Consider the following 23,574-nt stretch of genomic DNA (forward strand, 5'->3'; position numbering starts at 1 on the left):
AATCCTTGAGCCACCACTTTGATTTATGTAATTATATTTTAAGAAGCTGGACAAACTGAACAATCAAAGATCGAAAGAACCAGATGGATTTATAACAAAATAAAGACATTAGACATGGAAACAATACAACCAGACTTATGCAAAACTACATGGCAGACTACTACCTCTCAGGATTATAAAACGAAAACTTAAATGATTTGCATTATATTAACCTTGACAAAACCAAGTAATATAGCGTGGTTCAACAGCCTCGGTACATCAGGTTTAATAAAAGATAAATCAACATTAATCTACAAAACACTACCAAACTGGTTAATCTATGATTCAAACCAGAGAGTCAAATTTATCTACAATAAAATCACACAATAAGTGCCACCAATAAAACCAATACCACACAGTGTATAGGCCTATCACCAAGAAAACCACGCCAAATTGAAATCCCACCATCCGTGACGAAAACCTACCACAAAATCAGCGGGAAATCCACCAAGATATATAACGGGATCCTTGCCCAGTTTCATATGCTTTCTCTTCTTTGGTTTAATAACCTTTCTCTTGCCTAGCAGGTTCCAGTTATTATCTTGCACTTCAAGTGAAGACTCACCAATCGTTCTGATGTTGTGTGTTGATGTGTAAATTATTAGATGTGTTTTGGGCATTGTAAGTGCATGTAATTAATATAGATTTATATTAAAATATGGTAAAATTTAACCACACTAACCTTCGAACTATGATCTTGTGCCATTGTCCAGTGTTGATTGCAACATCACTCTCAAGTTGTCTGAATCCATTTCCCACTTTGAAGTAATACCTCACCTTACCATTAACAGTTTCTACTGCACCAAAGTCACCATCGGACCTCTGCATGGAAAAGTCAATAAGTGCTATGCATAAGTTAATGTATTTACATTGTTATGGTAATTAAATGTGACATTGGTATTATAATCAGGAAAACTAAAAAATAATGATATGTTAGGACAAGACGCGAAAATGTTATTACTTACAGCAGCATCACCAATGTACATGAGTGAGTTGTCAGCAGCTTCTGGGTCAACGTTGACGTAAAATTCAGCAATGAGGTTATTTTCAAGTCCTTGAACAGTAACAGGGGTACGAAGTTGCACATATTGCACAGGTTGACCTTCTGGTACACTCGTGAATTGCATTGAAGATTTAACCTGAATAAGGTTATACATTAAATTTTAATGATTGTTTTTGTTATACTTATTCCATAAAATTGAACCAGAGGGGTTCAATTATTGATGTTGTGACATGCTTGCTTACCCCATTTGCAACATGTCTAGTGAGTGAGATCTTCTTTTTAATATCATCAATCTTCTGTAGAAGCCCAAGACTGCTCTCCAACCCACGAAGTCTCTCTACCTTGGCTTGCGTGTTCTGTGTTGTGCTCTCAAGTACAGGTACGCTCGTCTCTAAGTCAGTTACTAAAACATGAATGCAAATTACGCAATCTAGCTTAAAAAAATTAGCAACAGGTCAAATAGTTTCTTTACCAAACAAAAAAATCTCAAATACACCCAATTCAACTTACACAACTGTTCAGTTACAGCAAGCTCTCTTGCTAAATCGGTGTTGGGATCTGGTGCATTCCTAATTTGATCTTGTAAAATATCAGCTTGAACCGTGGCTTCATCTGCTGCTCTATCTGCCTCAGCAGCAATATCTTGAGTTGAAGCGATGTCAGCATCCATAGTTCCTTCAGTTAAAATAAAATTTGTTAAACTTAATCCATACATATGAATCTATAATTTAAAAATGTCTTAATAAATCAACTGTACCTCTGTCCAAAGCATCAATAGCAGCATTCAGAGAATCCAACTGATTGTTCAAGGATGTTACACTGGCTTCCTGTTCTGTAAGTTTATCTTTTGTCATCATCATGTTATCTTGCAAATTGCTAATATCATTTTGCTGAAGATCTTGTGTTTCTGACAGAAGGTTGCTGCTCCTCTGTTCTGCTGCCTCCGCTGCGGCTTGCAGGTTCTTATCAGCAACATCATTTTCAGCCTTTGTTGCCTCCTAAATGCAAAAAAATAAAATAGTTTTAAAGTGGAATCACCAACAAAAATATACAAATGTTGTCATATTTAAATTTAAACTCTTGAATCTTACCATCAATGCTTCTTCTGCCGCATTTGCAGCGTTGGTCATAGCAATGTAAATCTCCTGGTAAACGTTTGCTGCTCGGTGTGGTTGGGAATCAGTTTCAACGATCGCACTGAGTGCTGCAGCATCATCGGCAAGCTGAGCCGCTTTTGCAATTGACTAAAACATAAAATTAGTTCAGGAAAATCTACTTTTATGTAATACATTATAAATAAATGTACTGTAAACGATTTCTAAGTGTATTTGTCTATTATCAAACATAGGTCATAATACTTACAGCATTAGCCAGTACTGTTGCACTCTCTAGCTCGGTAGAAAGGTTATCATAGAAAGGCTGCAGCCTTCCAATGCTCTCTGTCAGACCAGTATGCAATTGGTCAAGCTCATCAATTCCGTTTGTGATTGGTCCATTCACAGAAGTCACTGATGCATTCAGCAATGTTTCCGCATCAGTGAGCAAGTCTTCTACCATAGCCGAGTCAGAATTGATTTCTGTAAGGTAACATAAATGTCAGAATATTGAAGCTCTTTTGGAAATAAGCAGCAAAACACTTCAGCAACATGCAGCCATGTCAATGACACATAATACACCCAAAGCTTATTATTTTACAGTTTAAACTTCATGCAAAAATTTTGAAAATTTGTTAATAGGTAAAAGGTATCTACAATTTTATTATCAGCATTTAGCAACATTAGAATCACTGTATTGTGTGAATTTTCACCAGGAAAACTTAGTAACAACAATTAATCACAAAACAAATGTTAAAATACGTTTAACATCTTGATTCCAAATCTACTTAGTTATTAATTATCGAAGAACTACAAGCAAAACAACATGCATAAGAAGCAGGAACACCAAAGTACCATGCATTGCCCACTCACTGTTGATGGAATCTGTCATCTCTGTGAGGTTTTTTCTATTAACAGCATTTGCTGTCGTGGCATCATTTACGTCTAAGATTGCGTCATTGAGTTTAGATCGAAGATCCTTAAGCTTGTTGCGTTTTGTTGTGAGTTCTTCACCAAGAGCATCAACTTTATTTGAAGCATTTGTGGCAGGCACGGTAAAGTTTGTGTTGATTCGGTCGAACACTGGAATTAAAATGTTGTTAAATTAATTTTAAAGACATCCTATTCTACAGGCTGTTTGATAAAGTAAATGACACTGAACATTTTATAAGCTTCTTGATTTCCATAATTGTTAATTTAATTTCCGTGAAATCTTTTCAGAGGAAAGTTTTTTTTTCTTTTTTTTTAATTCTTAAATTTATTTAACTTACAATCTGTTGCAAGACCAAGTTCTAAATCTGCAGCTGATTTCATTGGAACAAAATCTCGCTCTTGCATCCGAGATAAAATCATCTCTGCATCTCTGAGTTTTTGATAATAGTCATCTGCATCACCAGAGGCTTCTTCATTAAGCTGAAGGAATATTGATCATAAAGTTAAATATGAAATTGAAATTTGTTGATTTTAAACTGTAAAATTAAAATGCGTTGATTTATTCAGGGTCGTCTTACTATTCATTGCTGTATGACCTATGCACCTATGGAATTTAAAAGAAAGGTTGTAATATTCAAACCTTCATCTTGAGGTCTGCAACATCGGCCATAAATTCTCCAGCGACAGTCTCAAGTGCCATTGCATTTGCGAGTCCATTCATTGTCACATTTTCAGTTTCAGTCACTTTTCCAAGTAGCACTTCAGTATGGTTGCACATTTCCGAAACCTAAATAGGGGTTTTTCGTTTAGATTGGTGCAAAATATTTACATAGATATTAACAGAAAGTGTGTGCTACTTTTGAATTGTTTTATCAATTTAATCAAATCCACAATGCCCATTCAATTAAAACAAAAGAAGCGGTGCACTAAAAGAAATGTTCGAATTTGAGAATAAAAATATACAACAGATGCATGCAAGACAAGCAACTTACTGCGGATTCTCCGTATGAAATCACAAGGAAAATGTCGTTAAACGACGACGAGGGTGGCTGATTCAGGCCGGCAGCGCTTCTGGTCATGCCAGAACCGTCAATCTAATTCATTGTGCAACAATTGTTATCAAAATTGCTTTGATAAACAGCTAGTTTGATCAAACAAACCTTGCTACTATGCAATGCAAATTAAATGCAAAATTATCAGCGTTTTAAAAACACTTAAGTGTGCATAAGCCACTGTGGTGCAGTGATAATAACCTAGGCAAGTGCTAAGCTTAGCTAAGAGCTGTGCTAGAAGGTAGCTTTACTTTTCTAAAAGCATAGAGCTGGATATTTAGCGAGTAATTACAAAATAACATGCATATTTGCCAAGAGCTATAACTGTTTGACATCATATGTTATCTACAGATAACATGCCATGAAACAGTGATTCATTCAACATAAAAGCCATTTCTTTCATTTTAAATTGAAAATAAAAGAAGCAAAACTTAGATAATATTCATATTATTTTAAGGTTTGTGTCTTACATCCTCTCCACTGCCGGAAACCATCTCTTCAAGACCAGCAAGTCCCCCTCCCAAGAGGTTGTTAGCACTTCTCACAGTTCCAGTCATAAAACCTTCTTCGATGAGACTGTTGTTCTGTTAAAAGTAAATGTTTAATTATAACTTGTTTTAAAACGAGGTACAACATATTTATTACTAACCCAGTATGCCAAGTGTAAAGTAGGACAGGCTACACTACCGCATAATACATTAGAAAATCTGGTAATTTTAATTTACCGCTGCGTTTTCAATCAGTTGTTGCAGTTCCTGGAGCTTCCTGTATGCGTGGACTCCAACAGAGATGTTGGCAAGCTGAGAAAAAGCTGCGTTCACTTGATATGTCATTGGTTCAACTTCATCAAGCAGATCATCTGTGCAGGTTCCACATCCTTCAAAACAGGTGTTAATATAAGTTTCAATCATGTGGGTACCCAAATTTATTTAATGCAATATGATGGTTTTTATAGCAATAACTAAGTTATCGATTTTTAGGAGATTACTTACTCTCACACTCCCGAGCGCCTGGTGGTAAAATATGACGGGCAAGTTCACACTGATCACATTGTACTCCGGTGATTCCTGGTGGGCATTCACATTGACCATTCACTGGATTGCATGGCCCATTGTTGCGACAATTGCAAGCTGTATATGAATACAGAAAGTTAGGAAACAGAAACAAATATTAAGTGTTCAAACTGTTTCAAATTATAGTGTTGGCCTTATGACTGGCTTGACATTGGCCCGTATTTTAAGCTGGTCAAATATATGATTCTTACGTTTGCATCCCATTTCAGAGTAATCATAAAATCCAGGCGCGCATCTGTCACATCGAGCGCCAACAATGTTTGGAGCGCACTGACATTCACCAGTGTTGACATCACAGACGCTGTTCAATGCACCTTCAGCACATGCACAGTTCTGGCAACCGGTGCAACTATCGAAATTGTAAAATCCTGCAAAAAGGTGTGGTTTTAATATGTATTGAAATAACAATGTGCTCAACCTGTGCTTTAGTAAAATATAGTGTACTGCTTGGCCAAAAGTTTAATTTTAAAGAATTTAGTGTCTTACCTGGTTCACAAGTATCACACAGACTTCCGATTACATGAGGTTGACATGAGCAATGTCCCATCATATGATCACAAACATTTGTTCCACATGCGTCACATGCGCACTCTGTGCAGTTCCGTGCAATTATGGCATCACCAAAGTAACCATCTGCACATCTTTCACAATATTTTCCTCCAGTGTTGAACATACATTCACTGCATTCGCCTGTTTGTAACAATAAAGAATTTATCTTTTTTCTAATTTATCATTTTATTTAAACAAAAGCTTTTTTTCTTAACATTAGTACAGCCAAAATATTTTTTGATCTTTTATATATAATATGATCTGAATTTAGTATTTTCACATCACTTTTAAATTAGCTTTATATAATATAACTTTAATTTTAATATTATATGTTTTCACACCAGTTCTATACAAAGTATCACCCCTTACTCACCTGTCAATGGATCACAAGTTTCCATGATAAGATTGGGGTCAAGGTTTCCATGACAGTTGCATGGTTGGCATGATCCACCATACACAGCTGGGTTTCCAAAGTAGCCGGATGCACACAGTTCACATCGTGCACCAGTGTAACCGACTTGGCAGTAACACACAAGTTCTCCTGATAAAAAAGTACATTTGAAAAAAACTTTCAAAAAAACACAATTGTCCGTTTTTAACTTCCAAAATGTTTGAAAATGAAGCCAATTATGTCACCCATATAGGAGCAGTAATGTTTGTATTAAAACTTTCCCTTGTATTTTATAAAATCTAATTTCAATTACACCTATATAGAACTTACCATCAAGTTGCTCACAAGTATCGGCAAAGTTTCCATCTTCCATTGGGAAAGGGCATGGACAAGGTTGGCATGCATCAATTTCACCACTTGTAGCATTACCAATGTAACCATCAATACAAACATCACAGTTATCGCCACCCTGCACAATTCAAGAGGTAAGACACAAGTTTTAGATAACTTGAATATTTTAAGCCATACCAAAATTATAAAAAAAGAAGTTTTTTAACTGAAAGCTCTCTGAATACATTTTAAATGGTTCTGAACTAAACTTACAGTGTTATGCAGACAGTCTTTCGATGAAATTGGGCCAACTTCATCACAAGTCACGCAATGTCCATAACAATCACATTGTTTGCAATATCCAAGGTATGGCCCCCTTTGATCTCTGTAGTAGCCGGCATCACAAAATTCACAAGAATGTCCATGGTAGCCTAATAAACAACTCTGTGATTAATGAGAAGCTGTTTGATGGTTTCTTATGTTTTGTTATACACATCATTGTGTCAAAAACTTTCTAAAAATTAGGTTTTATCTCATGTTTACCTGGTGGGCAACTGCATTCCTCGACACTTGGGATGGTTGCTCCTGATCCAAGCGGAAGTGAGTAGTCGGTGGTCGTCATGACAACATCCCTGAGGCTCACACTTGATACTCCAACTTCCGGAGCAGCTCTGATGTGGAGAGATTGAAGATCAGATAAGACCATCATCAGCTCTGCTCTGGTGACTTGAATATCTATAAAGAATGAGTGAATACATTTATTTGTATCTTCTCTCACTAAGATGATAAAAGTTTACAAAAGCTAAAAGATAGGAAGGGTAAAATGACACACTTATAGATAAAACAGAAGTCCAAAACTTTTTAGAAAAATACATGACGGGTACACCTGAGAGGTAAGCAGTTAGGACACAATTATGCCAACGCTTTGTATAGTCGCAATCATGCCAACACTTTGTATATTCGCAACTTACTGCTTTGTTCATGTTTGAAGTTATGTTCCGAAAGCTTCAAGTTCACGTTTTCATATCCTCCTTCATTAACCCATCCAATTACCATGTTGTTACCCTTATAAACAAATCAAAAGTGTTATGTGCTTAAAAAAATCTGACAGAAAAACGTGTTTGTAAAAATACAAATTTTGCAGACAAATATATCTATAGAAATGCAGTAATAATTGCACAAACTGCACAAACGAAATTTAACCATTGAAGAAAGTTACCTTAAGTATGACATCAGGAACTGGAGCTAGAAGAGGAGCGGGCTGAGCAGATCCAACTGATCCAAAATCAGCATCACCACGTCCTCCAAATGAATATGAAGCTATGTAACGAAGGTCACCACCATATGAACCAACCTTTTCCCCAAGATACGTCTGCAAAAAAAAAGGTTTGTTGGTCGCGTGGTATTTAACAACTGTGATGAATTAAGGGAGATCTAGTGCGTATGAAGTTAACGATTCTAGGAACAAAATAATATTCAGGATCAAGTGCTATAAAATACATAACAGACATCTTTATTTGAATAAGAGACTGATCATGCCATTTTAGGCAAAATATATCTCAAAGAATTAGCACCCTATGTTCAAAATTTATATTTTATAGCTGGATTTTTAATACCTTTGGTGCAGCCCAATAGATCTTAGCCGACTGTGGGTCTTGAGCACCACCATTGTTAGCAACATCAACACGGAGTGTTTGGCCATCAGAAGATGTTTCAACTTCAGGAACAGGCCTGAAAAAAACGAAAGTTAAAATATGAAAAAGCCAATGAGTGCAAGGAATTTAACAACGTGTTCTGGGGCGTACTGCCTTCAGATGTTGGACACTCACTCTTGTAGGTACAGCATCCTCCAGTTAGTCATGTCATAAATTTCAGTTGCAGGGTATTGTGTGGGTGTGCAGCTATCACTTACTCCAAAGCAGAAACATTCAGTGCATCCATTTGGATTGGTACCATTAAGGTTAAATGAACCCTGGAATAACAACATGGTTCAATTAGTTGTGTTTGACAAAATTTTTTTTAGGGGTAAATTTTAAAAAGAAAAACTAAAAGAGTTTACTCACATCTTTGCATCTGTCACACTGTAATCCAGCCACATTAGGCTTGCAGAGACATTGGCCAGTGATTGGGTTACAACCATCTGATGCTCTTCCACGCTCATCACACTGGCACTTGCGGCAGTTCGGGAATCCAAAGTACCCAGGCTTGCATTGGTCACATCTGGCATTTAATTTTATGGTTAAAAACTTCATAAAAGCCATAGAAAATCAAAAAAGTGTTAAACGCACCTTTGTCCGGTTACCGTTTCTTTGCAGTTACATTGCCCATCAGCAACATCACAACCACGGTCAGTTACATTTTCAACTCCATCAGCGTTGCAATCACATTCCAAACAACCTTGGATTGGATCGAAGGAGTGTGTAAGAGGTTGGCACTCATCACATGCAGGGGCAATGGTGTTGACTGGACAGATGCAGTTTCCATTGACTGGATCACACATCGCACCACCACAGTCACATGGTTGGCAATTGGGAAAGCTGAAATATCCGGTCTTACATCGCTCGCATTGACGTCCAATTACGTTTGGTCTACATGGACATTGACCTCCATATGCCTGCATGTAAACAAGGGTTACATTAGTTATGTACCACTGTATAATACTGTAAAAGTTTAAATGGATATTTTACCTCACAAGCAGCATCTCCGCCACCCACAGTACCAGCACCCGAACAGTTGCATGGAAGTGCACCAGCATTGTGGTTGACTGTAAGTGAAAAGATCGATTCCTGGCAGAACTCAGATGGGTTTTCCAAAGTGCCGTAAAAGCTCTGAAAGAAATTAAAAACAATAAAATCATTTCCTTATAACTTTTACTGTTTGTCTTACCTGTTGTCCATCTGTGCCACATTTTCTGATAAAATCGCTAGATTTGTCAGTAGGGGAAAGGTTGAGCAGCTTTGGATTGTAGTCTGCCTCTGGCACCGCAAGCACATATTGAACCCAGAATGCTTTGCCTGAAAGAAAAAAAAATGTTTACAAAAATTACAAAAGCTAATTTATTTATGTATATTAAACTTAGTCAACTTTACAAAAACAAATGTATACACACCATTGGGAACAGTGATCGTGAAGGTAGTTGTTGGGACAGTAATATCAACCACAACGCTTCCATCATCCTTAGTAACAACTGCCCGGCAACCATCAGCACTGGGACAGTATGTGATGTTGGCGTCACCAGTGGAAGCAATCCCGCCATCAATCACCACACGTGGTGCAAAACTTATGTGATCAGGGTTGTAGAAATGAACAAGGAAGACATATCTAGTGAAACACAATTTATTTTATTAATGTTATAACACATGTAAGTGTGTGAGTCTTCCTATAAGAGTAAAGTCTTGCTCATTACCCTTAACTTGGCCATATACACCAACACCCATCTGTGTGGTTCAAACAAAAATTAAAAAAATTTTCATTTATGGAAAATTTTTAGGAAACGTTGTTTTAACCTAAGTAATACATTACTACCCACCTTCCAGGCCTAAGGTTCATTGGTATCTGCAGAGTGGTTTGTCCACCTCCAGTTACATCAGCACCATCCAAATAAACTAGTTGTACACTCTCATCATTGATATTGTCGGGCAATGTCGGTGGTGCAGGCTCATCATCTCCATCAACTGTGGTTGGCACAGGTACGTTGAATTTTGAACTTCCGAGTGGAACTGGGTACACCGATGTAACACACCTGCAATATTTTTATGTTAAAAACTTATCTCTATAAAAATGTGCTTGTTGGTGGTATTATAATAATTAAAGTAAAACAGGATTTTTACAGCATAAAGATAGTTGTAGTTTCCTTTCTTTTTATTTTTTAAAATGATATGACCTTCCCTATCGTTTAAAGAAATACATAAAAAATTGTTTATGTTATGTTTTATAACTTACTGATCAAAGGCAGGACCGGTTGTTGTAATGCAAAGTGGTTTTGGTTCAACCAACTCCATCGTCCATTCAGAATATGGGATTGCCGTCAATGACTTGATGTAAAATGAAGCACCTGCCTCTGTTGTCATGGTGACTCTCATAGTTGGAAGAGACAGCTCGAACACCTGAATTTCAACATTTTTCTTAAGTTCTATACTTTACTTACATATTTTTTAATATTAACATTACTAGCTCTATCCTTGCATGGATTACAAAATATAAAAAATGTTTAAATTTGAAAATTGAGTCAGAAACAATAGTCGTTACAACACAAGTGTTCTATTGATACACCTTGTGCCCAATGTTAACGCTCTGATAATTTTCATATAACATATTTACCTTAACATCATCAAGAACACCAAGAGCAACTTGTCTGCACAAGAATGAGTAAGGACAAGCGTAGACATTGAACTTAACATCTGAATAATCATTAGCTGCTCCATCTGACACTGTCACTGAAGATCTTTGTAACCTATATCACAAACATTGGTAAATAGGGATGACATTACAAAAATTAACATTTGTAAAACAGAAACTTTTGAATTTTTTTTTTATATAAATTCAAAATTTCTTTATTACTTACTGGTTTTGTGTGCTCGCATATTCAAGAACAAGAACATATTTCCCAGCTTGCGGCAGAGCGATATCAACAGTGTAGGTTTGTTGTTCAGCAACCCCACTTGTTCCATCAAGAACCAGCATCTCTGGGTGGGCGGTGGAAGGAGAGTCAGTCCTAAACAAAGTAAAGTTGATGTGAAAGTTTGTTGGGTTCAAGATTATTCATTGTTACTGTGTTATTTACTAGAGGTAGCACAATGGTTAAGGAATGATATTAATTCTTACCTTAAACTACCAGCATGGTTGGTTACATCAACCATGGTGAAGCCACCAAGACTTGGATGAGTGAACATGACGCACTCAGTGTCACTTGAGGTTATGGATGGAATGCATGGGACGGTGGATGTAAGTTGAAGAATGCCAGGCTCATAGTATTCAGATGGAAGAAGAACAAGATAATCAATGAGAAGACCTAAAGAGGGATTAAGAGTTGTTTAGATTAAAATATGTATCTATTTTAAATACCATAGAAAATTTGTAAAAACAAAAATAAATTGATAAAAAGTTTATAACAAAAAACAATTTTGTTTTTCATGGGAATTTTACCTGGTTGAGCTTCAATAACAATTGTCCATACGCCTTTGTTCAAAACAAATGGTGTTGAGACAGTTACCATTCTTGGTTCACTTGTGACTTCAAATGTAACTTTTTGGCTCTGACCAGGACCTGATGTTACAGTGGTAAAAGTTAACAGAGTATAGCAAGGAAACAATGACAACTTCATGCAGTGACCAACATGGTTATCAGAAAAATCACAGCAAAAATCACTCTTGGCAAGAATGAACTAAATACAAAACAAATCATGCATGCAGCTACGGGTTTTGTCATTAGTATCCACTACTGGAATTTCGACCTTACCATCAGACGGTGAATTTGAGTTTGCAGTTACGTTGGCGGACACTGATTGAGAGCCAGTGTTCACGTATCGGAACATTATCCTGTACAATCCACTGTTGTGTACGTTCACTGGCACCACCACACTTTGCTACAGGGCGGAGGATATGGTTTTATGTGTAAGTGAAATTATTACGGTTTATAATTTTGGGATTGTAGTCTGTGCGTAGATTGAAGATGTGAGGTTGTTAGTGGAAGTGCAACAGAAAGTGGTGAAAACATTGAAACATGCAGCAAAAGCAAGGCACCGCTTTAAAAATAAATATTTAAAAAAAACATGCTGTTTTTATGAAACCAAAATGTGGGGGTGGTGGTTATGACACTGATTGCGTGTCTGCAAGATTTTGTGCTCAGAAATTTTATCCAACATTGACAAGATACAACACAAACGACGATCATGCTTGACCACAAGTGGGCAGCACTTACAATCAACACATTCTGCTGATTCTGAACCATCCTCGTTGAGTGATGAAACAAAGTATACGGTTCCAGAGATAGCGTCGGTAGTTGGGTTAACATAACGCATGACTGCTCGGTAAAGGTTATGCGTGTTCACCGGGGCGTGCATGACGACAGTCGACTGTAGTTAGTACCGGGCACATGTGGTTAGTCACAAAATAAATAGGCACAAAAACAATGTATTATTGAACAACATAATACTCCGGTTAAGCTGCATCAGCAGGTTACATCGGGTTTTAAAGTTTGTGACTTTATAATTTCAGTAAAGCCAGTTAAATGCCATATTAGTTTAATAATATGTCAAAATCAAACAGCAGGGAAAGGACTCTTGTTGCAAAGCAATAGACAGAAGAGCAAAAGCAGAATGACTAAAAGAAACAGTTCAGAATAGTTCGCAACAGACCCCAATGAGTTAATATCATAACTTAAAAAACTTTATCTACAAATAAAATTTGATAAATAAAAAAATAACAACAGTAAAGATTTGAATTGCCCCTATTTGAAAGCAGGGTTATGTTGCAAAAGATAATAAAAAACAAAACTAACCTGGACAACAGAGAATTTAGCATAGCCACTCATGCTGAAACCGGGGAAATCAGTTTCACTGAATCCATAACGAACTGGAAGGTTTTCTGGTGTTTTACCATACTCAAGCTCATACTGGTATTGGTACAAAGTGGGATAGTAAGAACCATCAGCAGCTCTAGTAAAGTATTATAGGTAGGTTTGTTTTGTGGTTTGCACTCTTCGTAATTTAATATTTTTAAAGCAGTGTACTTTTTTGCTTTTAAAGCTTTGTTTTTAAACTACTACAAACCTGTTGCAACGACGCCCAGCAACTCCGGTACGGCATCGGCACTGCCCTGTGTTCTTGTCACAAGATGCAGTCATGGCACCACCAATGTCACACTGACAGCTGGTACATCCAAGGTAGTTAAGGTCCTCCAAACCATAAAACCCATCAACACACTGTGAGCAACGTTGTGTGCAAGTGTAAGGTTTGCAGAAGCACTGTCCATCCTGAAAAACGAAGATAATTAAAATGATATAACCAAAATGTAGAATAAAAATACAAAAATATAAATATCTTTTCACATACATCACTGTCACAGTTGCCAACACCATCTAATGTTCCCTGAAGGAAGCAGTTACAGCTGACACATCCCTGGTCAATGTCATAGTGCAGTGGTTTGCACATATCACAGTTCTTTCCAACTACGTTTGGTTTGCATTCGCATTGACCCTAAAATAAGAATATTGAAAAAATTTTATAATACTTATCTTGTATCAATAATTGACAATTTTATTCATGGCCCAATGTTCTGTATGGTATTGTGTTAAACATAATATACTTACAGTGGTGAAAGCAAGACACACTCCTGGCACAACAGATTCAATACCCCGAGCATCACAGCTGCATTCCTCACAACGAGGGAAGTTGAAATAATCTGGGGTGCAGTGATCGCACGCACGCCCACCAACATTGGGACGACACAAACACTGACCGTTGGTTTGATCACAAGTTGTTCTTTGTGAACCACGCAGGTCACAGTCACAGGAGACACAGTTGGGGTACCTAAAAATTGTCATATTACAGTATATTACTGTCTTTATATTATACCATAGGCTGAAAGCACTTCAGTTTTGAAAACTGCATTGACTATAGGTTAGTTTTTATTAAATAGACTCACCCATAGTATTCAGGGGCACATTCTTCACAACTTTCACCTCGGTAGTTGGATTTACAGTGACAACGTCCGCTGCGTGTGTCACACGTGTTGTCAAGGCTGCCAGGTTCAGTACATTGGCATTCTGTGAGAAACATTAGGTAATATGATTACTTTTATTGGAATTAGGAGTCACATAAAACATTGGATGACAAACCTTGACACACTGGGAATCCAAAGAATCCAGATCTGCAATCATCGCAACTCTGTCCAGCATACTTGTCGCCACAGATGCATTGTCCAGTAATAGGATCACAGACCTGAAAAACATATATAATATGTTATATGAAATACTTAACCATCACTGTGTGGGATATGACTTGTTTAACATTAACATATGTATTGCAGCAAACAAATAAATCTTAATTGCTTACATTGCCAGTAGTTCCAACATCACTGCATGGGCATCTCTGACAGAGTGGATAGTTGAAGTAACCATCTGCACACTCAGTACAAGATGGTCCAGCAAATCCATCAGCACAAGGACAAGCTCCACTGTATGGATCACACACATCAGATGCTACTCCTTCACCGGTGCACTCGCAGACTGAAGAAAAATAAGTAACAGGTTAAGGCTTACTTTTGAATGAAAACCTTTATTTGAACTCGTAAACTCTGGGCATGTTAGCCACTTTGCCAAGGCATTAAACTATCATATTTTTCATAGCGTGATTAAATTTACAGTAAAAACGCTTATAAAACTAAACAGAACTCACCATCACACTGTGGGAAGTTAAAGAACCCCGGTGCACACTCGTCACAGTATTTTCCTGCGAAGTTGTATTTGCATGGACAAGCATCACCAAGTGGGAGACAAACATCATTTAAGGTTCCGTTGTAGTAACAATCACAAGCTGTGGGTTGCAAAATAAAGGTTAGATACAATGAAATATTGTTTAAGCACACCGCACTGCAAATATCATCACTATAGAGAGTATTTAAATGTGCAGCATTTATTTTGTGCGAAGAACTCAAAAACTATGTTTAGGTTACAGTGAATATATTTGTGTCTGTAAAGACAACCAAACTTGTGAGTGTTTAAAATCATAATACCAATTACGTCTTTACCTTGACCTGGAACTGATGGGAAAAAGTATTTTGTTTAATTGTATTATTTATTTCAGATTAAGATTAATTGTGACTTACGTCTGCATTCAGGGAAGTCATAATATCCAGGTGCACAACGATCACATCTGTCACCAGCATACTGAACTTTGCAATAACATCGACCAGTGTTTGGTTCACAGGATCCTACAGTGTAGGTGCTGTCACAGTCGCATGCTGAAATATAAAGGTTAACTAATATATGCTTTTGGATAGGTTGATATATGGCCATGCAAAATCTGCATATGGATGAAAAATTCAAACACATCGCAATAAGATGAGCCATGCATTGTGAAGTGATCACATTTGCCCATGTACCAAATGGTGAATAGTTTAATGTTCTGCATACACAGTGGGGGTAGGTGATGGCAAGCAAAGTGCAGCATGAGAGATGGTGATGGCAGGCTCTGAAACTTTCTCTTTGCTGGGATGCTGGGCATGAGATTCGGTGCTTCGTCGTGCGCCATTCTCAACATTCGGGAAACAACAAGACCCACTGATATCAAAACTTGAAGCGGAATTGACATCTTCCACATCTGGAATTGGAGCAATTGTGGCCAACTTTACTGGAGGTATCATTTCAACAAGAAGATCTTCTTCAACCAACTCATCCACTGGACTAGTCAATGCTCGAGGAGTTTTTACAGTTGTTGCGGTTATGTCAACCGTGGAGGTAGATATTGTAGTTGATAGTGTAGAAGTTGTTGTTGATGTAACATTTATAATTGTTGTTTGAGTTGTTGCGGATAATATTTTGCTTGTAGCTGAACTTGTTGTCATCTCTTCTTTAGGTAAAACTTTGTTGACTTTTATTTTCTTCGAACTGCTTTCATTAGAAGAAAATTTGGTGTCAAAATGGGCACTTGGTGTTGGCTGTATCTTCTTTGGAGTTAATACTTTGATTGGTTTTATTGGCAAGTTTTTAATTGCTTTATATTTATATGAAATAGAAGATGTAACGGATGGATTGAAATATTTCTTTGTTTTGTATTCATATGTTAGTTTCCATTTGTGATATGCTTCAGCTACAAGCTTCCATACTAATACCATTCTTGTATGTTGATTTAATTGAGTTTTGCTCTTATGGCTTGATTTTTGTGCAGTAACGGCTAATTTCTGTGTGGGTTTTACTATTGTCGGCTTAACTTTAATAGAATGGCTTTTTGATGTTGTTTTCAGAGGTACTGAATGAGTTGGTTGCTTTTCAGAAAAATCACCATTGACCGGTGTGTTAATTTCCTTATCATTGTTATCTGTCATTCCAATACTTGAGCTTGTATGACTTCCAATTGATAAACCATTGGGTACAAGATTATAACTAAAGTTTAAATGTGAAGAACTATTAGAATTTATCCTCTGTGATTTTGATGAATTTTCTTTTACAACTGTTTTGGGTGTTTCCAGTATAACGGATTGAGTTTGTTTAGTCTCTCTGTAACTGCCAATTGCTAAAGGAAGAAAAACGCTTTTAACTCTATTGGCTGCAGTGTGGTTTTCTACAAAGCATAGATTCAAAACAGCCTGCACTCTGTGTGTGATGGAATACTAGGAAAATTGTAACACAACTTAAATCAATGAGAAAATCAAACCACTACAAAAGAAAACCACAAAACACGAAACAGACATGACGTGGCCTAGACTTACGTCTGCATCCATCTATACTCCGTGGGTCAACTGATGATGGTCTCCAATAACCACTGGCACATTGCTCACAGTTGATACCAGCCGTGTTATGAAGACAGTTCAGACAGACACCACCACCCTCGTAGTTTCCAGCAAGATCAATAGAAAGTCGTCTACGTGCCACATCTTCGTCATACTGACATTCTGAGCTGTGACCATGGCAGTTGCAGGCTAAAAAAGAGTTGAATGGTAATTTACGTAAGTTTTTGTTACAAGTAAAAGCATTACACAGATTTTGTTTTGCGCTTTCTATTAAAACTAGATGTGAATCACATCACATCATGTGATCAAAAACCATTCACACCCACAATATAGATAAAACTATATACTTTCTACTAAAAATAGATAACGTTATAAATTTAAATTTGGTATTTACCTTCACATTGGTTTGTAGATTCGGGAACAGCAGCTCTCCATGCCTTCTGTACATAACCTTCACAGCAACGTTCGCAGCTGTCGCCACAAGTGTTATGTCTGCACTCACACTTTAACCTAGACAAAAATTCAAATGTAGGCAAAAGTTATAGCAAGAATTTTAAAGAAGATTACTTTTGTTCTACTTACTTGTACTGGTCATTTTTATCTGGCAAGCACGTATCAGCGTGACCATTGCAAACACATCTTCCACCAATACTGATATCTTTGATACTGTAGTAGTACTGTGGGAAACATAAAGGCAATGTAAATAACAACATAAATAAAAGATTAATAAATGTAACTTGTTTATCCTGCATAGGGGGAAATGACAGTTGTTAAAACAGGTTTGTCCTGTTTCAGACATCCTGCTTATTTGTTGTCACATATGTAACTTGGTAGGTGATAATTTTGTTGTATTATGCTATATTTAGTTGTGATATCTTTGTAAAAACGTATTACTGTTATTTTGTAATACACTTTTAGCTGTTTACCCGTCGAGTAACAGTTGGATCTTGTTCAGATATCGCCATCAAGTGTCCGAGAAGAGTTTTGGTCCTTAAGAAACGAAGACGAACATCTGTGGCTTTGCTCCACTCTTGCAATACGGTTGCATATGAAAAGTTATTTGCTCCAGGTCGTCCTTTTATCATTGACACAATAACCTAATTGAGGAGAAAACAGGAAATAAAATCAGTATACAGTAAGTTTGTTTTTACATTAACAAATAACCATCTGTGAATTATAAAAAAATAACTTAAAATTGTATCCAGTTACATTAACCTATGCGCGTCTCAAGATTCATTTTGAATTTGATAGCAGCTGTAAAATATTAAAGAGGTGGTGCTTTATACCACAATTCAGCCTTGGGGAAAAACAAGTCAGTAAGGATTTCCTGAATAGCACATAATGGCCACTTCAGGAAACGCGGTATTCTAAAATTATAAGACTGCAATGAGATTTTCTTAGTGGGACAAAATGAATGGGGGCAGGTAGTCTTTACATAGGATTTAAAGATTGAAAGGTTTACTTTACCAACCACATAATATAGCAGGGCAATATTTGTAAGCAAACACTGTTGCGTACACATATGGGACAAGCAAAATTGAGTAATATGAGAGTATTAAGCAAACAGCATGTGCAATTACACAGTGATGTGCAATGCTACCTACCTCTCCATTCTCCAAAGGCACAACACTGGAATAGTCAGAGGTACAGACAACACTGTCGTCCCTGGTGATTTCTTCAAGACTGTCCATTCCAAATAAGTTGAAACAGTCGCTGTTGGTATTTGCGAAATACTGCCACGGTTGGAAGGTCTCGCCATGATCAGAGGAGCGTTCCAAAACCCAGGTCCCAGCTCTTGGTGAGTTGGCGAACTTAATCAGGACATACGCAACATGGAACACCTACAAAGAATCGATTGTGTTAAAGTGTAGAAGTAATGTTTGGCATTTTTTTAAAACCAAAGCTAAAGAAGTAAATTTGTTACACGAATTGAGCAATTAAAGCTGTGGGTGGCGCTTGTGTACGTGTTAACTGATGGACGCTTTAATGACCTACATTTAATTAGTGTTAATTGTGGCTTAAAATTTCTTCCAGATCGAATTTACATGGTGCCGCTTCTACTAGAACTGGGTGCAGCTAACAGCGGCCGATAATCCTAATTCGCGCCCTTGGGCGCTTCACCGACAGGAAGGCCAATAGACTAGCACAGCAGGCCACTTGTAAAGGAAACCGCAGTTTGTTTCCTGTGGCTGAGTATAACTACAGCGCTGAGAGCACGAAAATCTCGGGGAAAGCAACGGGAGATCGAAAGAAACAAAGCGCACTGGCCTAGAACGTTGCGGTATTGAGAGCGGAAACCAGTCATTCAGACGCCGAGCGTAACGTCGTCGCCGCTGATTCAATGGAACAGCGGCGTTTACACAATTAAAACATAACGTTTTGAATGAGAGTTTAAGGCGAAGTGTCGAAGATCTTTCTATCTAAAGATCTCGTATATAAAGAGTAGGTATTGTTTTACTTCATGGTGTCAGCCCATAAAACAAATAAACATTCACTATCAACAAGAGCCACATCACAAACCGCAAACGCATTGCAGGCATTCCGCCTCCAATCTTATCTAACCCTCGAGGGTCTACTCATTACAGTCAACCGTATTGTGGTGCTGTCTTCTTGAGGTATTGGCCTCTGTGTTTGCAGCTGTATGGTTTTATCGTTGCGATTTAACAGCAGCAGTTCACACGTATAAAAACCCGGGAGACGACGATATTGCATACCACAACCTATGACGTAATAGGCTGAACACAAATATGCGCCGTGCTTCGGTAAACGAGATGATCAAACAGCACCAAAAGCAGAACCACGGAACATGCTCGATTAACAAATACATTTACGTCCAGGTTTAACTGAAACTTTATATGATAAGGTAGGTATAGCAGAACATTCAATCCACTTACTTGTCCGAGATGAATAGTGAGGTTCACTTTGTTGAACTGGCTCCCTCTGGAAAGTGGGGGGCTCTGCCACCATTTCTCAGTACCGTCGATTGCGTTCTTAACAGGGTGAGCTTTCTCTGGATTTGTGGCATCGCAGATGTCGCAAACCTGGCCCTGGTGAAGACTATTGCTGAATTCGAAGTTGGTACCTCCAGTCAGTTTGCAAAATAGTTCCTCATTTTCGTCACCGCACGTTGCCGTGGCTCCAATTTTCTTTCCTGCAAAATGTTTTTTTTTTAACGAAAGGCTAACTTAAAGTTATGGAAAAAGATCGTTGAAGTAACCAATAAAAACTAGAGCTTTTGTTTCGCAGTGAAATGCAGACATTATCCATTGTTGCAGTATGATACCGACATACAATAGGCTACCGTAAAAACAACCATATATTGATATTCTTATTATTTAGTACAACAGAAATCGGAGTTAACGAAACAGATCGCAGCGCATATAAAATCCACAAATTGATTTAATAAGCCGACATTATAAATTTCGTACACAAGAAGTTATTTTCCAAATCCAACTTACCTGAAGCGATATTGAAATAAGGCGGGCTGAGCACATTTTGTTCAGTTACGACGAATATATCATCTCTTATTTGCCCTAAAGTTACACAAACCAGACCAAATGCTATCGCCAGGCGCAGCATATCGGCCTTATACTGTAAATGTACGACTCGAAGAATTCTTTACTATCTCTCACTTTCTTTGTAATCAACAAATCAGACTCGAGACGTATTCGCTTCGTCAATTTGTGTCGAATGATTACTGTCGCGACATCCCCGGCTCTTGAAGGTTGCACGCCTCGCTAGTCGGCTATAGAGAAAAAGGCTAGCGGCTCGAATCTGCACTCTCCTATTTTTTCTGTTTCTCCCATTGTCTGAGAGTTCCAGCTGACCCCTGGGCAAGATTTCGCGCAAATCGCGATGCGTTTATCGTGCCCTTTGTTACGTTTTATTGATGGCACAAGACAATAGCTGTAAAATTTGCAGTTTTTATTCCTGACCTCAATTCAGACATATAAACAATCACCAAAATGACGCAATACAGACCTCTCACGTTTCTAAATGACGTCTCAATACCACACTGTGGAATCATACGACGTATTATGATACTTCAGTGAAATTAAAAATCAATACAAACCTGAATCAAAAGCACATGATCAAATGAACATATAAGTCAAGGCCTTGTATAAAACTACGCTCAATACAATGTTAAAGCAGGATTTATTGGACTGCATTCATTCGAAAGCTCGCTGGAATGCGGTCCATCAAAGCAAGAAGGTCAGCTTTGAGACCAATCCAAACTTAGAAAGGTAATTTAATTGACTCAAGTAGTTTTTATAGCGTATAAACACTTTGTAACGCATGCTCCAAAGTATTTTAATCTCTAAACTAAATCTTAACATATCATATTTTTTTAATTTAAATTCCAGCAATTATTACTCACTTTCTACACAGAAATGTAGACCTTAACCGGGCTGTTCAAGAGCTGCTGTATTTGCCTGATTATAACCTTGCTGAAACACGACCTTCGGAGCTGTTGGGCGAACGCTATGGTCAAAAACACCCGATTTTTACAGTGCAGGATATAACGGTAAATGTGCGTTGTATTAATTCCTGTTCAAGGAGTTTACATATACATTTCAGTCTCAGGTCTGGAATTATTTACAGACTGAAGCTAAAACAAGTCATAAATTGAATTTGACAATGGTATTATATTAGCAATTTCTTTCCTTTTCTATTTAACACAGGGAAGACAATTTTGGCCATTCGTCGCCAGTGATCTGTGGTTTGATTGTTCGTCACTCCGCGTCACAGAGGGAAGGCTGTTGAACGCTTTACGCCAAACTTTTAGAGAACTGGAAAAGGCCGGACATGTGAGTTTTAGGTTAGGAAACGTTGGTTGCAACGACAACAATTATAAAACGTTAGAAACGTTACTATGTAAATAGGTGCATTAATGCGTTTATAAGTTGTATCGTAGGAATTATTAAACACTCATTAGACTCAATGCGCAATGTATCCGGAAACGAATATGTAACTACAAACACAATTTTATCACATTTGTAATGGAAACAATTTTTATGCTAATCGTCACAAATGACTTAGTTAAAGAAAACATTTGCTTGCGAAACGCTACCGATCGCCGACTGTTTAATTACGGCTCCAGACACTAGAACACATAAAGCCACGGCAGGGTGTGACTAGAACATGTAACCACTGTCTGAAACGTAAGCAACCGGGCAAGATCAGCTTGACGTTATATACTATTGTTTGAGTAACCCGGATAAAGAATGCTTAAGTAGGGCAAGTACAAAAACAGAAACAATTTGAGGTTTGGTGTAAAAACTTGTATAGAAGTGCAAATATAAACAAGAGAAACGCTTGCGTGAATGTGCGTAGTGATGATTCACGTTCTATATAGTTTGTGTGACCAGACACTTAGACAGAATGTGTCAAAACCGATTTAAAAATATCTAGCATTTTAAAAGTCTGATAATTTCTACGTAACTGAATACGTTTTCATATTCCCACGAGACAGAAGAAAGTCTCTGTGGCACTATGTTCTCATTCAAACAATAAAAGCTGTAATGTATAAGCTTCACCATAAGAAAGCAGCTTTTACATTACACCCTCAATGCGCCATTATCGAAAAGTATGAGTTCGTATAAATATCTAACACAATTTAAACTATTTTGAAGCTAAATACACAGTTTGTCACATTTGTCTTTGCTCAAATATAACTATAACAATATTGTCATAGGTTGTAAAATACACAACCGATATCTACGAAAGCGTATTCACTTCTCGTAACCGAACCTGTTTGAAGACAACGTATCTCGAATCACTTCCCAAGGATTGTCAGAGCATAAACACTATTTCTGATTCAACTAAAAGTGCAGGTTGGATTCTTAAAATTTCTTATAAACCAAACATAATATTTGTGGTCAGTTCCATTACTTTTGTGAATTTAATCTCCATATAAAAATGTGTCATTTGTGCCAGTAATTGCATACGTGTGAGTTTAAAGATCATCATAACATTTTGAACATTTTACTTCAAAACACAAATATATATGAATGTGGGGAAAGATAGGACGCCTTTTTATTCCATTTTCTCGTCACATTTGGTAGTAAACAAAGAACATTCAAAGAATTATAAAACCTTATTCTTATGACTCCTGTAGACCGTTGTTAATTGTTTAAAATTCGATCAGGATGTTTGGATATTATGTGCTAAAGGTGTCCCATCTTCCCCCACATTACTATATTTTAAAATTTTCGCCGTTAAAAAATATAAAATAGCTGAAGTAACTGACGCAGTCGGGTAAATTATAACTGCCGTTTCTTATATAGTGGGTGAAGCTATGGACGAAGAGATGTCAAAAATTACGTTTACTTACTATGGGACCTCAATTGATCAATTATATGACGTACTCAAACGCGAGTCACTTTGTGACGTCACAGTAGAAGAAATACGAAGGCAAAACGTAACCAAAGAAGAACAAGATATTGCAAGGCAATTACCCACTTTGCAAAAACTATGCAAGAAAAGTAATATATTTTCAAGTTCCCGAAAAGAGCAGATCAACGACCTGCGTTCAAATTCAAGGCAAAGGAATTGGAATATTCCCGAACCACAGCGGTATTTAAATAAAAGGTGAATTTTCTTTCTGTTTCTCGTCCTATTTGTTAGTAAACAAGGAATATTTACAAAGTGTATCTAACCGC

General features: G+C 37.3%; 2 protein-coding genes across 13 annotated transcripts in view; one reads left to right on the forward strand and one right to left on the reverse strand.

The window, feature by feature from the left end:
• The window catches only part of LOC100176802 (laminin subunit alpha-5), a 30,241-nt gene extending 9,623 nt beyond the window's left edge, over nucleotides 1–20,618 (reverse strand). For 3 of the 11 annotated variants that reach the window (XM_026840768.1, XM_026840766.1, XM_026840771.1), the window contains exons 1-54: nucleotides 20,371–20,618; nucleotides 19,807–20,063; nucleotides 18,517–18,753; nucleotides 17,839–18,009; nucleotides 17,495–17,589; nucleotides 17,307–17,422; nucleotides 16,892–17,101; nucleotides 15,290–15,424; nucleotides 15,212–15,223; nucleotides 14,860–14,997; nucleotides 14,518–14,690; nucleotides 14,301–14,403; nucleotides 14,108–14,228; nucleotides 13,773–13,992; nucleotides 13,516–13,659; nucleotides 13,234–13,436; nucleotides 12,963–13,119; nucleotides 12,384–12,537; nucleotides 11,610–11,729; nucleotides 11,289–11,475; nucleotides 11,029–11,178; nucleotides 10,785–10,917; nucleotides 10,407–10,570; nucleotides 9,994–10,206; nucleotides 9,574–9,785; nucleotides 9,351–9,478; nucleotides 9,152–9,292; nucleotides 8,753–9,078; nucleotides 8,528–8,684; nucleotides 8,294–8,436; nucleotides 8,081–8,195; nucleotides 7,684–7,836; nucleotides 7,436–7,529; nucleotides 7,008–7,199; nucleotides 6,738–6,895; nucleotides 6,465–6,603; nucleotides 6,117–6,284; nucleotides 5,681–5,884; nucleotides 5,386–5,562; nucleotides 5,114–5,251; nucleotides 4,847–4,998; nucleotides 4,592–4,705; nucleotides 4,062–4,163; nucleotides 3,710–3,856; nucleotides 3,408–3,549; nucleotides 2,992–3,219; nucleotides 2,405–2,619; nucleotides 2,134–2,286; nucleotides 1,800–2,040; nucleotides 1,553–1,717; nucleotides 1,285–1,445; nucleotides 1,005–1,178; nucleotides 722–861; nucleotides 465–612 (exon numbers count right to left, since the gene is read on the reverse strand). In XM_026840768.1, coding sequence (XP_026696569.1) covers nucleotides 465–612; nucleotides 722–861; nucleotides 1,005–1,178; nucleotides 1,285–1,445; nucleotides 1,553–1,717; nucleotides 1,800–2,040; nucleotides 2,134–2,286; nucleotides 2,405–2,619; nucleotides 2,992–3,219; nucleotides 3,408–3,549; nucleotides 3,710–3,856; nucleotides 4,062–4,163; nucleotides 4,592–4,705; nucleotides 4,847–4,998; nucleotides 5,114–5,251; nucleotides 5,386–5,562; nucleotides 5,681–5,884; nucleotides 6,117–6,284; nucleotides 6,465–6,603; nucleotides 6,738–6,895; nucleotides 7,008–7,199; nucleotides 7,436–7,529; nucleotides 7,684–7,836; nucleotides 8,081–8,195; nucleotides 8,294–8,436; nucleotides 8,528–8,684; nucleotides 8,753–9,078; nucleotides 9,152–9,292; nucleotides 9,351–9,478; nucleotides 9,574–9,785; nucleotides 9,994–10,206; nucleotides 10,407–10,570; nucleotides 10,785–10,917; nucleotides 11,029–11,178; nucleotides 11,289–11,475; nucleotides 11,610–11,729; nucleotides 12,384–12,537; nucleotides 12,963–13,119; nucleotides 13,234–13,436; nucleotides 13,516–13,659; nucleotides 13,773–13,992; nucleotides 14,108–14,228; nucleotides 14,301–14,403; nucleotides 14,518–14,690; nucleotides 14,860–14,997; nucleotides 15,212–15,223; nucleotides 15,290–15,424; nucleotides 16,892–17,101; nucleotides 17,307–17,422; nucleotides 17,495–17,589; nucleotides 17,839–18,009; nucleotides 18,517–18,753; nucleotides 19,807–20,063; nucleotides 20,371–20,491 — 8,661 coding nt within the window. In that variant the 5' untranslated portion in view covers nucleotides 20,492–20,618. Of the gene's footprint in view, nucleotides 1–464; nucleotides 613–721; nucleotides 862–1,004; nucleotides 1,179–1,284; nucleotides 1,446–1,552; nucleotides 1,718–1,799; nucleotides 2,041–2,133; nucleotides 2,287–2,404; nucleotides 2,620–2,991; nucleotides 3,220–3,407; nucleotides 3,550–3,709; nucleotides 3,857–4,061; nucleotides 4,164–4,591; nucleotides 4,706–4,846; nucleotides 4,999–5,113; nucleotides 5,252–5,385; nucleotides 5,563–5,680; nucleotides 5,885–6,116; nucleotides 6,285–6,464; nucleotides 6,604–6,737; nucleotides 6,896–7,007; nucleotides 7,200–7,435; nucleotides 7,530–7,683; nucleotides 7,837–8,080; nucleotides 8,196–8,293; nucleotides 8,437–8,527; nucleotides 8,685–8,752; nucleotides 9,079–9,151; nucleotides 9,293–9,350; nucleotides 9,479–9,573; nucleotides 9,786–9,993; nucleotides 10,207–10,406; nucleotides 10,571–10,784; nucleotides 10,918–11,028; nucleotides 11,179–11,288; nucleotides 11,476–11,609; nucleotides 11,730–11,921; nucleotides 12,049–12,383; nucleotides 12,538–12,962; nucleotides 13,120–13,233; nucleotides 13,437–13,515; nucleotides 13,660–13,772; nucleotides 13,993–14,107; nucleotides 14,229–14,300; nucleotides 14,404–14,517; nucleotides 14,691–14,859; nucleotides 14,998–15,211; nucleotides 15,224–15,289; nucleotides 15,425–16,891; nucleotides 17,102–17,306; nucleotides 17,423–17,494; nucleotides 17,590–17,838; nucleotides 18,010–18,516; nucleotides 18,754–19,806; nucleotides 20,064–20,370 lie in introns of all 11 variants that reach the window. The other 8 variants (XM_026840767.1, XM_026840761.1, XM_026840770.1 and 5 more) reach the window with 6 other exon arrangements.
• A 385-nt stretch (nucleotides 20,619–21,003) lies between these two features.
• The window catches only part of LOC100180673, an 8,319-nt gene continuing 5,748 nt past the window's right edge, over nucleotides 21,004–23,574 (forward strand). The window contains exons 1-5 of one of the 2 annotated variants that reach the window (XM_018817427.2): nucleotides 21,004–21,156; nucleotides 21,302–21,437; nucleotides 21,595–21,720; nucleotides 22,608–22,746; nucleotides 23,200–23,503. In XM_018817427.2, the coding sequence (XP_018672972.1) occupies nucleotides 21,053–21,156; nucleotides 21,302–21,437; nucleotides 21,595–21,720; nucleotides 22,608–22,746; nucleotides 23,200–23,503 (809 nt within the window). In that variant the 5' untranslated portion in view covers nucleotides 21,004–21,052. The remainder of the gene's footprint in view (nucleotides 21,157–21,301; nucleotides 21,438–21,594; nucleotides 21,721–22,607; nucleotides 22,747–23,199; nucleotides 23,504–23,574) is intronic. The other variant, XM_026840773.1, reaches the window with a different exon arrangement.

This window comes from Ciona intestinalis, chromosome 2 (genome assembly GCF_000224145.3).
Source record: "Ciona intestinalis chromosome 2, KH, whole genome shotgun sequence".
NCBI lineage: Eukaryota > Metazoa > Chordata > Ascidiacea > Phlebobranchia > Cionidae > Ciona > Ciona intestinalis.